This window comes from Mastomys coucha, unplaced genomic scaffold, assembly GCF_008632895.1.
Source record: "Mastomys coucha isolate ucsf_1 unplaced genomic scaffold, UCSF_Mcou_1 pScaffold18, whole genome shotgun sequence".
NCBI lineage: Eukaryota > Metazoa > Chordata > Mammalia > Rodentia > Muridae > Mastomys > Mastomys coucha.
Genome location: NW_022196900.1, coordinates 92163764 through 92176732, shown reverse-complemented (window position 1 = coordinate 92176732; position 12969 = coordinate 92163764). Strand labels below are relative to the sequence as shown.

The 12969-nt window shown below is 53.5% G+C and overlaps 1 protein-coding gene across 2 annotated transcripts in view; it reads right to left on the bottom strand.

The window, feature by feature from the left end:
- Myom3 (myomesin 3) overlaps positions 1 to 12643 on the bottom strand; it is a 55937-nt gene extending 43294 nt beyond the window's left edge. For both annotated transcript variants that reach the window (XM_031379071.1, XM_031379072.1), the window contains exons 1-7: positions 12583 to 12643; positions 9845 to 10023; positions 8176 to 8256; positions 7082 to 7241; positions 6302 to 6459; positions 1502 to 1597; positions 641 to 729 (exon numbers count right to left, since the gene is read on the bottom strand). In XM_031379071.1, coding sequence (XP_031234931.1) covers positions 641 to 729; positions 1502 to 1597; positions 6302 to 6459; positions 7082 to 7241; positions 8176 to 8256; positions 9845 to 10005 — 745 coding nt within the window. In that variant the 5' untranslated portion in view covers positions 10006 to 10023; positions 12583 to 12643. The remainder of the gene's footprint in view (positions 1 to 640; positions 730 to 1501; positions 1598 to 6301; positions 6460 to 7081; positions 7242 to 8175; positions 8257 to 9844; positions 10024 to 12582) is intronic.
- Positions 12644 to 12969: the final 326 nt, after the last annotated feature.

The following is a 12969-nucleotide window of genomic DNA, read 5'->3' as shown; positions in this document are numbered from 1 at the left end:
GGGTGAGGACGGGGCATCGAGGAAGCCAGGGGGGCAGTGGGAAGGGGGTGAGGATGGGGCATCGAGAAAGCCAGGGAGGCAGTGGGAAGGGGGTGAGGACGGGGCATCCTTTGCCCCTGCTCCTGGTTCACCCTCCTGGAGGCTGTCATCTGGACGGCTCCAACAAGCTATGGAGATGGACTGTCAAGCTATGACTGGAACCTTGGCTAGGTTCTTCATGATGGTCTATCAGGGGGCAGTGAGGCCTGAAACCCAGTCTGTCCTGTCCTCCTGACCCATTTACCTACTTCACACAAAGTTTAGTGACTGACCCATGCCTGTTATGACCCTGCAGACAGAGCTAAGTGCAAGGCCAGCACAGGATAGAGACAGACTGTATATACTGGATGCATAGTGAGTGCTGGGGCAGAGATGATCCCCACTTCTCCCCCTGGTGGCTCTCCATACATTCCCCCAGGGACAGAGCTTCCTGCCTATGCCATCAACTCACTTAGTTGGCCTTGCTAGTCTGAGAGAGCAGGCTCTCCCAGTCCAAAGGCCTCTGGGTCCCCAGTCTCAGCTCATGTGCCATCTTAAGTTCATGGCTGCCTGGTGATCATGGGCTTGTGGGGCCTGGCCTGTTGGGGATGGAGGGACTTACTGCGGATGAGGACTTTGGCAAAGGAAGAGGCCTGGCCGTAGGAGTTCTTCACCAGCACAGTGTACGTGGCTGAGTCCTCCACTGTGCACCTGAAAAGGAGGGGGGAAACCCCACAGGATGCTAGGCTCCCTGGGGAACACCCCCACCCTACCCCACCCCCTGCCGCTGGGTGGGAAGGGAACCTGTGGCACACGGGGAAGACCCAGGGCTGTGTGTCTTTGGGCTGGTCACTGGATTTCTATGAAACACTAGGGATATGACATTAACCTAAACCAGCTCAAGGGAAAAGGCTTTGAAAACATCATGCGGCATACTGCCTCGTTATTACGGACTGTTAGAAGATCAGAGAGGTAGAGCGATTCTCCCAGAGTCACATAGCAACTGAAATTCAACCCATCTGCCCGTGCCTCTTTCCAGGCACTGCCTCCTGCCCTATCTACATCTCCATGTCAAAAATCATGAACACCTCCGTTCACACCGGGTAGCAGCCTTGCTGAGGCCTAGTGCCAGTCTATGCCAGAGCCAGGCACAATGCCCAGATCTTCTGTTTCAGGCCTGGGTCCCATCACCAGCCAGAACAGACCTGTGTATGCCCCAAAGAAGCTTGAAAGGTTCCCGTCTGAGGTACCCTGATGGCAGGAGGAGGGGCTGCTCTGGCCCTGTCAGCAAGCCACAAGCCCCTTGGTGCCCTGCATTCCCTGGCACCTCAAGCAAGAGCTCTCTTGCTGGCCCTCCAGCTTCCCCCTTGTAGCTTAGGCCTTCTGAGGATGGCTAAGCCGGGGTACCTGGACCCCGGTTTAGCCTCAGTGGTGTTAGGACCCAAGTCCTGGGGGCTGGGCCATGATCTGTCTGTGCTTTTACCTCCTGATCTCCAGGGTCAGCAGTCCATAGTTGTTGGTGATTCGGTACTTGCCGGCTGGAAAGAGGCGGGGATCGATCCGGATATCATTCTTGTACCTGTGGAGACACAGTAGCCGTGGTGAGTCAGGAGATGCAGAGCTTTCAGACCAGGAATCCAGCCTCAGCAATGTGCTGCTCCCCATCTGGTTACACCCCTGGTGGAACATTCACTGCCAGCCTCAGTTGTCATTATCTGGAAATTGGGAGCACACAGGGCTGGCCCTGTACACAGGGTTGTCTCTGCAGGGCTGCTGTGCCCCTGAGGTGGGATAACACTTCCTTTGAGCATCTACACACTGTAGATGCTCAAAAATCCATTCCAGTCTGGGGCAGCTGCCAGAGGCACTCCCAGGGCACACCAGGGGCAAGGCCTTGTATTTGGACTCCTCTTTGGGGGCCTGTACCAATGAAAGCTCCAAACCTCTCTTTATAACTCCCTAGGGCAGACTCTTATAATTACTGCTATTTATTTATTGAAGTTTTGAAGTTGGGTCTCAGGTAGCCCAGGCTAGCCTTGATTTAGAAACTAGGTAGTCAAGAATGACCACAAACCACTAATACTCCTGCCTCTGTCTCTCAAGTGTGCAGCTACCAAGCCTAGCTGCTGCTGCTTCCTCTTTCTCTCCTCTTCCTCCTTCTCCTGTCCTCCTCCACCTGCCTCCCACCTCTCCTCCATCCCCTCCCCCCTCTTTTCCATCCCCCTCCACCCTCTTCCCCCCAGCTCTTCTTCCACCTTCTTTGGAGACAGGGTGTCACTATGTCCCTCACATGAGCCTTGGATTTGAGATCCTCAGGTCTCAGCCTTTTGAATGCTGGGGTTACAGGCATGCACCTCCGCATCTGTCATGGGGCTTTCTGTCCCTAATTTTAGCTCTCAATTAAACCACCCAAGGGAGCGTAAAGGTTCCTGCATGGAGCTGGGGTGCAGCTGGGTGTGGGACATTTGTCTAATGCGCTCGAGACCTGGGGTCATCTTGACAACACTGAAGGCTTTTTATTACTGTCAGAGTTGGGACACAAGTTTTGTGGGGCCTGCATCAGAGAGCACGTCAGAGAGCACACATTGCTCCATCCTATCAGGTCCTTCTAATCCAGTGGTTCTCAACCTGTGGGTTCAGGCCCCTTTGAAAATCAAATGACCTTTACACAGGGGTGACCTAAGACCATCGGGAAAACACAGATACTTACATTACAATTCATAACAGTAACAAAGTTACAGTTACGAAGTAGCAATGAAAATGATTTTCTTGTTGGGGGTCACCACAACATGAGGAGCTATGTTAAAGGGTCGCAGCGTTCCGGAGGCTGGGAACCACTGTTCTAATCCTAAAGAAACAGGATGTACCCTGGAGCCTCCCAGCATACTGCCTGTCTCCTTGCCCTCTCTCTGGGAGGCGTGGTCATATGATAATGGTCAACAGCAAGTGGGGACAGGTGCCACGTGGTCCCTGCTGACCCACTTTGTTTCAGTTTGATCTCCTCTGTGTCCTGTGGCTGGAAGGAGGGCTGGGATGCTGTAGGCAGAGCTGCCAATGGCCAGAGCTGTGTCTGGACTTGCTCCATGTCCCAGTAAACTTAGGACTTCTGGGTATAGGACTTGGACACTGGTGTTGGGTGAGTGGGTGCATGCGTGTGTGCGCGCATGCACGTCTGTGTGTGTGTGTGTGTGTGTGAGTGTGTGTAGATGAATGCAGAAATGCCTCTTGTGCTCAAGCACAGGCAGTTGAGGTTGAAGAGGAGGGTGACCTTGCAGACAGAGGGCGCTCCAGCCTGACCTGGCTCTCTCTGAGTGCCCTGTTTATCTCCATGACCACCGAATGGAGACACATCCTCTCTGTCCCCAAGCTGTACCCATTTAGGAAAGGGGCCCAGCTAAGTCTCCTGTGGGGAGGGCAGTGCCTAATCTGAGCACACATCTCTCCAGGCTCTGTCGGCCAGGCCCCTAGCCCACACCTGTCAGGAACATTCCAGACACCTCAGGCTGTCCAGGCTCTGCCTGCCTCTCAAGGCGCAGCAGCTGCCAGGCCCTGAGCTTCATCCTGCCTGCTCCTCCAGCCAGAGAGGCCTCAGGAAACTGACTTACTATTTGCCTAAAATTTCCATTGTTCTTTGAGATAGCATCTCACTGGGCAGCCCAGGTCAGTCTCAGACTTGTGACCTTCCTGCCTCAGCTTCCGGAAGCCGGGGATCACAGGCCTGTGCCCCTATGCTTGCTTACACTCCTGGGATATTTTGATATTCTAGCTATCTGTTTGTCTGTCTGTCTGTCTGTCTATCTATCTATCTATCTATCTATCTATCTACTTATTTTTTATTTTTTGAGACAGGGTCTTACTGTGTATGTAGTCTTGTCCTAGAACCACTACCTTACCTTCTTTTTTTTTTAATTAAAAAAAAAAACCTTATGTGCAGGAGATGTGTGGGGAATTGTCTATGTTAGTGCAGAATCCAAAGGAGCCAGAGACTTTGACTTCCATTGAGCTAGAGTTACAGACAGTTGTGAGCTACCAACACGGGTGCTGGGAATTGAACTCTGGTCCTTTGGAAGAGCTGTATTCATTCTTAACCATTAAGCCATCCCTCTAGCCCTAGATTCTATTTTTAAGGGTATTTCCAGCAGTGGCTGTCCCTTCCCTTTGCCTATCCCTGGCACCCCCTGAGCACCAAGCTTCCCCAAATATCCAGGGGCATTCTTGGGTTTCTTCTCGTTCATGCACAGTTCCAAGGATGCACCATCCTGAGATCCCACCCCCTGCCTGCCCTACATAGCAAGTCTGTCCGGCTGTAACTGAGTGCTCAGCGTGTCCACCTCACCAGGGTAACGCTGTATGATTGCATCCTCTCAGTGCTTCTGCAGCTGGGAAATGCTCAGTAGTTGCTGAATGAGCGGACGCTCCTGATCTTGAGCAGGAACACACCCTTAGAGACCAGTCTTAGGGTTCTGCCCAGGGCTCAGCAAGCCAGGAACCTCAGGGGTCACCAGCCAGTGGGTCTGGCCTTGGCTTCTACCATTTTAGGAATACTTGGCTCTGTGGTGCCGGCCTTGCTGGTTGGAGCAGAAACCAGCCCCCCTCCTAGAGACTCCTATGGAATGCCTTTGATGGATGTGAGCTTAAGTGCCAGGATAGGTGGGGCTTGGCTGCAGGTGGACAGCCAGCGGTTCCTGATCCCCTCCACCCCTGCCCCTGCTGACTTAGTCCAGACCTGAGTTGGAAGCAGACCTCTTACTGGGGCCAGCCTCTGGCAGGTGGCACTGCCTTGGTCTCAGCTTCCTTTGCCCGGCACACTGTCCAGTACATGACTTTGAAAGTGTGCCAGTTGGAACTGGCCAGCCTGGAGGCCAGCTTCCTTCAGATGTCACTCTTGGTTGTGACCGGCCTACACGTTTTTCCATCTCCAGCTACTTAGCACCTGTGTGCTTTAAGTTAAAAACAACAACAAAACCAAACAAAAACCCAAAGCAAAACAAACAAACAAACACAACAACACCAACACCGACATCACCCTAAGCTGTTGCTCTCTTGCTTAGAGACTACCAGAAGAATCCCCAAAGCTGAATCCTGATCCACTTGGCTCAAATGGGACACGAGTGGCCGTCTGTGTAAAGGGAGTCTCTTTACTTTTACTTCTGGTTTTGGACCATGCGATATTCACCCTCCAGCTCCTAAACCACCTCTTCTGAGAAGCCTTCCTGGACATTTCAGGCCGGGATAGCCATCTCCTCTCTTCCCCTCTCGTTGACCTGAGCAGGACCGAGAAAACCCTTTTCTGTGGCTAGTTCTCCCTGGGTGGAGCATTTTTTAAGAGTGAGACCCTGACAGGGCCTGGGACAGTGATATTGATAATGACTATTGTTGAAAACTCCTTTCTTATCCTGTGCCTGCCTGGCAATGGTTCTAAGACCCAGTAATCAAGGGCTCCATTCTGTGGACAGCATGGCTCCTTAAGAAGTGGCCACGAGTACCCCCATCTCCAGCTCCTTGCTCAGAGGATCCCCCAGCTTTAAGTCTTCGGGGTGCGCTGTGCTTCTCGAAATGTTGTCGCCTGTCTTCTCAGCTCTTTCCACTTCTCTTTTGTAGATGTGGCTCTCCTGCCTCAGTCTCCTAAGGGCTGGCATCACACGCATGCGCAACCTTTATGCCTGACTCTTTCCCAGCCCTTGTCACGTTCTGAGGACTTCCTCTGTGGGGCGTTAAACCCTTAGCATGAATCAGCTGGATAAGGGTCCTCAGCCTATTATCTAAACTGGAAACAGAAGCAAACCCAGAAGCAGATCCAGGGGGTTAAGTCATCTACCAGCGGCCACAGCCTGACTCAGGGGCGGGCAGAGAGACCGAGGTAGGTCTCACTTTAGGCTCACACTCTAGCTCTGAGCCCATCCTCTGAGCAGGGAGCAGGGCCCCGCCCTCCCCACTTCCTCCCTGGCCTCTGCTCTGACTTCCAGAACAGTCTCTGGTACTGAAGACGCCCAGCTCAGAGCAGCTGTCTTCTCGGGTCGCGGAATCATATTTTTACAAGGGCTGGCTCTCCAGGGGGGCTCCAGTCTTTCCCCACCCAAGCTAAGAATAACTAAGTTCCAAGCCGGCCCGAGGCTCCCAGGCAGCTGTCCTTGTTCTGCATGTAGGGTGGGTGGAACTCAGAGTCTCTGGGGTATGGCCTTGCTGAGACAGAGGGACCTCGGGTGAAGATGGGGGACCCCCAGAGAACTCCAAGAGAGACGGAGGGAGCACGAAGACCCTGTCTCCGGTCCTGAGGGCTTACCAGGTGACCTGGAATGGAGGTGAGCCCTGGACGGTGCAGGTCAGCAGAACTGTGGTATGCTCCCAGACGGCATGCGATCGAAGGGGGATCCAGAACCAGGGTCCCCGGCCAGAGCACAGCTCAATCAGTTCCTTGCCTTCCCGGACCTTCTCTTCTGTCTGAAGGTGAAGGCGTGTGTGACTTCAAGAGGCCAGGGATGGCTTCCCCACCACGTCACCCCACTGACATTCAGACTCTGGCTGAGAGAGCGCTCATCTACACCATCTTGAGGCAGTGTTGCTCAGTGGTCAGGGACGGTGCTTCAGCTAAGGGATTCCAGGCAGAGCCTCACCCTCCTTGCCTATAACATGAGGATCATGAAGATATTTATCTGCTCACTCCTGTAGGGGTTATATGACAGGGAGTGCTCCATCCATGAGGAACACAGGGGCTATGTAAAGAAGCCCTGTGAAGTGTGACCTGGGCAGAGGGCAGGGCAGGGACCTCAGACCCTGCACAATTATGAAGGTCTTCTAGACACTGGGAAGTCACTGTACAAATCTAAGCTCATTTAATTTCTACCTCAGCACAGAGCTGTTTACAACCACACTGGAGTCACCGACGGGAGACTGAGGCTCAAGAACGGGCCGACCTTTACTCAGGCTGCCCAACAGAGGGTAGAGGCATTGGAATTGGAGTCTAGGGCCTTTTCCTGGATACCTTTGGAGAAGGGGGAGGAGTACGGATGGAGCACTGGAGGGGTCAGATTCAAGGCTGGGGCCTCCCCAGCGCCTGCCTTACCCGGCGCCGCAGCGCCTTCCAGTCTCGTCTCTGACGCAGCAGCCTCTGAGTGCGTAGGAAGGCTATCTCCATCCGCTCCAGGTCATTGCCAAAGCCTATCCGCCTCTGTCCACGCTCCTCCAGCTCCACTGTGGTGGTCTGGCGTCTCAGTTTAGCTTCCCTGTAGGACAGGACTCAGACGTACCCACAGAGGCTGAGGCCGTCCAAATCCCCCACCCCACGTGCGAGTGGTGCTTGGGAATGCGCCTTAGGGACAAGCACAGCCTTGTGTCCTGGTATGTGGCAGACACACTGAAAGGAGACTGGGGGATGTAGCTTAGTTGGTAGAGTGCTTGTCTTAAATGTGCAGGGCCCTTGGGTTTGATCTGCAGCACCGTGTAAAACACACGCTTTCAGTCCCAGCACTCAGGAAGCAGGAAGGTCAAAAGTTCAAGGCCCCCTTTGGCTCCATAACAAGCTTGAGGCTATCCCAGTCCATGTGAAATTCTGTCTCAAAAAAGTTCGTATGTAGCTGTGTGTGTGTTCGTATGTTGCTGGGGATGACCTGCTTACAGCCATAATTTAGTACGTGTGTAGTTAGGAATGGAGTGTGTGAGGCTCCTTAACAAACAACTGGTCGATTTTTGATGTATCCAGATGTGTTTCACAGGACAGGAAACTGAGGTCCAATGACTTGCTTAAGGACATCAGGACTGTGACCCAGAGGTCAAGCCCAGGGCTCTTGAACCTAAAGCTGTGGTCTCCCTGGCCACACTCAAGCATGCGGGAACCTTCCCTTCCTTGTGTGAGCCTTGTGGTTGTCACCAGTCTGTACCCCATGGCCAGTTCCTCTCTTATGAAACTTTGTGGTAATGAGGATGCCTGCTTGGGAGCAGTCCCTCCTGCTGTGGGGGCTCGTCCAGGGAGTGGTGTGAGGCTTGGCCTCACAGTGTCTGGGTTGCACTCTGTCCAGCCCTTCTCCTCCAAAAGGAACTTTGGGCAGACCCATTGTGTGTCAGCGGGAGCCCACAAAGAGGTAGGGACCAGGGACCAGGGACCAGGGATCAGGGACCAGGGACCAGGGACCAGGGACCAGGGACAGTCATGTGACTTACCAGGACAGCTCCGAGGAGGCTGTCAGGGCCAGAGCAGCAGCCAGGGCATAGTCTTCAGAGCTGAACTGCTGTTGTTCCTCACTACCAGAAGAAAGGGAGGTCATAGATCTGGGGGGACTTCCTGGGGTCCCTGAGACCATGGCCATACATTAGGGTACCAGAAGGCAACCCCTGAGCTCCCTTCTCATACTGAACCTCCCTCTCAGTACGGGAGTCTCAGAGAACAAGGATATCTTCCCATCCTGGATAGCGCTGTGCCTCCTGTTAGGGTTTGGATATGAGGCATCCCCTAAAGGACTTATGTTGAAAACTCAGTCCTCAGTTGCAGGATCTACTACTCATTGAGAAGGGGCCGGACCATAAGGGCATTGGGTCCCCAGGGACCACAGGGACCACAGGACCATAGGGACCACAGGGCCACAGGGATTACAGGGATCATAGGACCACAGGGGCCACAGGGGCCACAGGGACCATAGGGACCATAGGACCACAGGGATCACAGGGACCACAGGACCACAGGGGCCACAGGGGCCACAGGGACCATAGGGACCACAGGACCACAGGGATCACAGGGACCACAGGACCACAGACACCACAGGACCACAGACACAACAGGGACCACAGGACCACAGGGACCACAGGGACCACAGACACCACAGGACCACAAGACCACAGGCATCACAGGGACCACAGGACCACAGGCATCACAGGGACCACAGGACCACAGACACAACAGGGACCACAGGACCACAGGGACCACAGATACCACAGGACCACAAGACCACAGGACCTCAGGGACCACAGGACCACAGGCATCACAGGGACCACAGAACCACAGACACCACAGGGACCACAGAATCACAGGGACCACAGGAACACAGGAGCACAGGGAGCACAGGTACCACAAGGACCACAGGACCACAGGGGCCACAGGAACAACAGGGGCTGTGTGCTCATCAGTCAGTCCATCCCCTGATGGGTTCAATTTGGTGGTTTTATTGGGAGCAGAAGAAACATCTAAAGGTGTAAGGAAGGTTATAGGGGCCTTGCCTTGTTCCAGGCTCGCTCCTTCCTTCCTTCCTTCCTTCCTTCCTTCCTTCCTTCCTTTCTTCCTTCCTTCCTTCCTTCCTCCCTTCCTTCCTTCCTCCCTTCTCCCCTTCCTCCTTCCCTCCCTCCCTCCCCCCTCCTTCCCTCCCTCTCCCCTCTGTGTTCCTGGCTACCCTGCCAGCATAATGTTTATTCTGCCTTATCTCAGCCTCAAAGCAATAGAGCCAAGACTGGAACAAACCCATAAAGAGCTAGGCAAACAAACAAACACCAAAACAAAACAAAACAAAACAAAACAAAACAAAAAAAACCACCAACAAAACGAAACCCAAAACTCCACTCTTCTTCTAATGTGTTTTTCTCAGGTGCTTTGTCATGGAGACAAAAAGTCCCCAATACACTCCCTGAGGGACTGACTGTGTCTCCTCTCAGACAGGGTCTGTAGAGGACTGCTCTTTGTCACTTGTATTCAGATGGGGGTCTAGGGTATCTTAGAAGATGGGCCTGTGCTACCCATCTAAGATGGGAGTCTCTGGACAGCTGGGCTATGCACCCCCTCCACACTAGGATCCTGGGGCGGAGCCACGACAGGGGCGGGGCCACAGGGCCAGAGCACGCCCACCTGCTGCGGTAGGTCCGCCTCTGCACAGAAGAACCCATATGCAGGCTATGCTGCCGCTCCTCTCTCTGCTCCTCCTCCTGCTTGTGTTCTAGCCTGTGGACCTGCACGGTCTGGGAGGCTTGGGGCTCCCCGGCGCTTCCAGGGCTGTGGGGCAGAGTCATGGCTGCGAGCGCAATAACCTGTCAAAGCCAAGGTGTATGGTCAGTCGTCCTACCAAGCAGCCGCAACCTCCCTTCCCAAGTGCTCTGGGAGTGTGCGGGGAGCGGTGTTTTCAACCTTCTGAAGGCTGAGGCTCCTACTACGGTTCCTCATGTTGTGGCGACGCACCCCCTCCAAGCATAAAATTATTTCACGATAACTGTAATTTTACGGTTATGAATCGTAATGTAAACATCTGTATCCTCTAACGCAGGATATCTGATATGTGACACCCCCAAAAGGGTTGAGAACCACCGCTCCATAGGAGCATAGGGACTGAGGCCTGAGAAGGTGAGGGACCACGGTGACAAAGGCAGAGCCTGGCTTCTCTACTGTCCCTCGTGCCTTGGCAGTGGGTGAACAGAGATCCATCAGGGAGCAGAGCCCTGGCTGCTGGCTGCAGACCTGCTCCGTTCATCTCCCTCTCTGGGGCTTGACGGTACGCTGCTGCCCCAGGCTGGGTCTAGTCTCAGAATGAGCAGATGTACCCTCTCTCTGTCTAGTCCTACCCATGAGCCTTTGCTGGTTTCCTCACCCCAGCTGTTCCTCCAAACCTAGCCTGAGCGCCATGTTAATTCACTATATGGGGACTGTGAGTGGGTGACCCTAGTTTTTCATTCCTGCTTCTAAGTGCCTGCCCTTGGACTTTATAACTTGGCTTCCTCATCCATCAGATGTGTCCAGCACCCTCCTAAGATGGGCGATCAAAAGGTTAATTGAGAGCCTGGAGAAGCAAGTGCCGTTAAACTGTCAGGCACTCCCACCAACTTCCTCAGACCTTGTAAAAAAAATACGCAAGAGGCCTAGAACTTTCTTTTCGTTAATCCTTTTGGTATTTTTAATCTGTACTCTATAATTTGCTTCTCATTTAGAAAGTGCCTCCTCTTCCTGCTTAGTTCCTACCTGTATGGAGGCTGGATATGACTCACTGGTGGCGGGGCTTAGCGGCTGAGTGTCAGCCATGGGCACCTGTTTACTTCACTTGCTTAAGGTTTGGTTTTCTGTGCTGCCCCCAGCTGTGACCATCAGGGAGGTCAGTGGCTTGCAGTAATCAGCGACCATTAAGGGCTGCTCACAAAGGTCCCTTGGCTCCTGACAAGCATCTCAGCAGAGCCAAAGGACAGTTGCCCACTTAGGCCTGGCTCTGACTCCTCCTGGCTAGATAGCATCTTGGCACGCAGAGAACTAGCCAAGCCCGCTCATGCTACCCTTTTTCCTCAGCCCACAAGGTTGACCCGGGGAGCAAGGTTCTAGCCAACAAAGAGGGTTCCTGTGCTCTGACGTCAGCACTGGCCCTCTCTCTGACACTATACCCTAATGAGGAAAGCAGCCCTCCTCTGCGGTGAGCCATGGATGCTTTTTAAAGCACTGACTAAAGTGTGGGATTAAGCAGGATAGGTTTGTGGCCTCCATTGCCCTTTCCCACAGGATGAGAAGCGGTACTGGCTGAGCTGATGCACCCTGCCCAGTGGGTCGGCACAGGCTGGGACAGGCATGGCTCCCCAGCTCCGCCAAGCCTCTGGAGGCTGTTCCTTCCCCACAGAGCCATGTGTCCTCATCCCCTTTGTGGGATGAACCCGGCAGCCCCAGGATTTGGGACTGCAGGGTCTATGCCTTTGCTCTGCCCATGGGGTCGAACAACCAGCACCCAGCCCGCACACTCCATCCTTGCTGGACCTGCTGGACCTGCCAGCTTGGGCTCCCCGACTGGCTGCTGCTCCATACAGCAAAGACTCTAGTTCCAAGTATAACCCCCTAGGGCCTTTTCTTTTCTTTATATTTAGCTTTCATATCAAGGAGCATTCGCATCAGAAGGCTCAGAAGGCCCAGGGCTACACAGAATGGTGAAATGAGGCATGGAGTTCTGGGAGACCCTGTTTCCACATGGGGTGCTACCAAGCTCAAATCTCCCAAACAAACCCCTTTCCCAACATACTTACATATATACACTACAAACACACACACACACACACACACACACACACACACACACACACCCTGCAACACACAGACACAGACACACACACATGCATATCCTACAACACACACACAGACCGACACATACCCTACAACACACACACACACACACACACACACAGCCTACAACACACAGACATACATACCCTATAGTATAACACAGACACATACCCTATAACACACACACACACACACACAGACACATAGCCTACAACACACACACACAGATACATATCCTATAACACACACGTGAACACTATAGATGCACATATCATACACACATATACATATACCCCACACACTATACTATAGACACACACACCATAGCCACACAAATACTACCCCCATCACACGACACACAAGAACATCATAGACTTTACCACCCCTGCATTATATACGCATACACAAACCCATACACCACAGACACACGTACACTAGAGTTACATACACTACACATGCACCATTTAGGTCATACACACCAACCCCATAGATCATTCACTGTAGAAAGTTGGGGTGTCCCTCAGCAGGGTTCCCTCAGCCCCTGCTCCCTACATACGACTCACAGAGACAGCGGTGTCCACTCGGGTGTCTCCAGGACAATTAGAAGCGCCCTGGTCTCAGCCCACTGAGGACGGGAGAAGAATGTGATCTGAGAGCCTTGTAACCGTCTTAAATATAGCCGCGCTGAGACAGTGTGGTGACAATGGATGGGAGCAATGGTGAGGGTGGAGGCAGAGGGGAGGGCTGCCTCTTCCTGCCAGCACTGCTGGGCAGCAGCAACAGGTGGGGTGGCCCCCACCCCCTCCCGCTGCTCTTCCCCCACCTCTAGCTTTTCCATCCCACCCCGCCTGGAGTAAAGATGCCTCAGGCTCCAGCCTGGCTTGGGGAAAGTGGACACTTGTGTTCTCAGCTACAGAAGTCGGATCGCAACTGTCCTTCCAGTTGCAGGG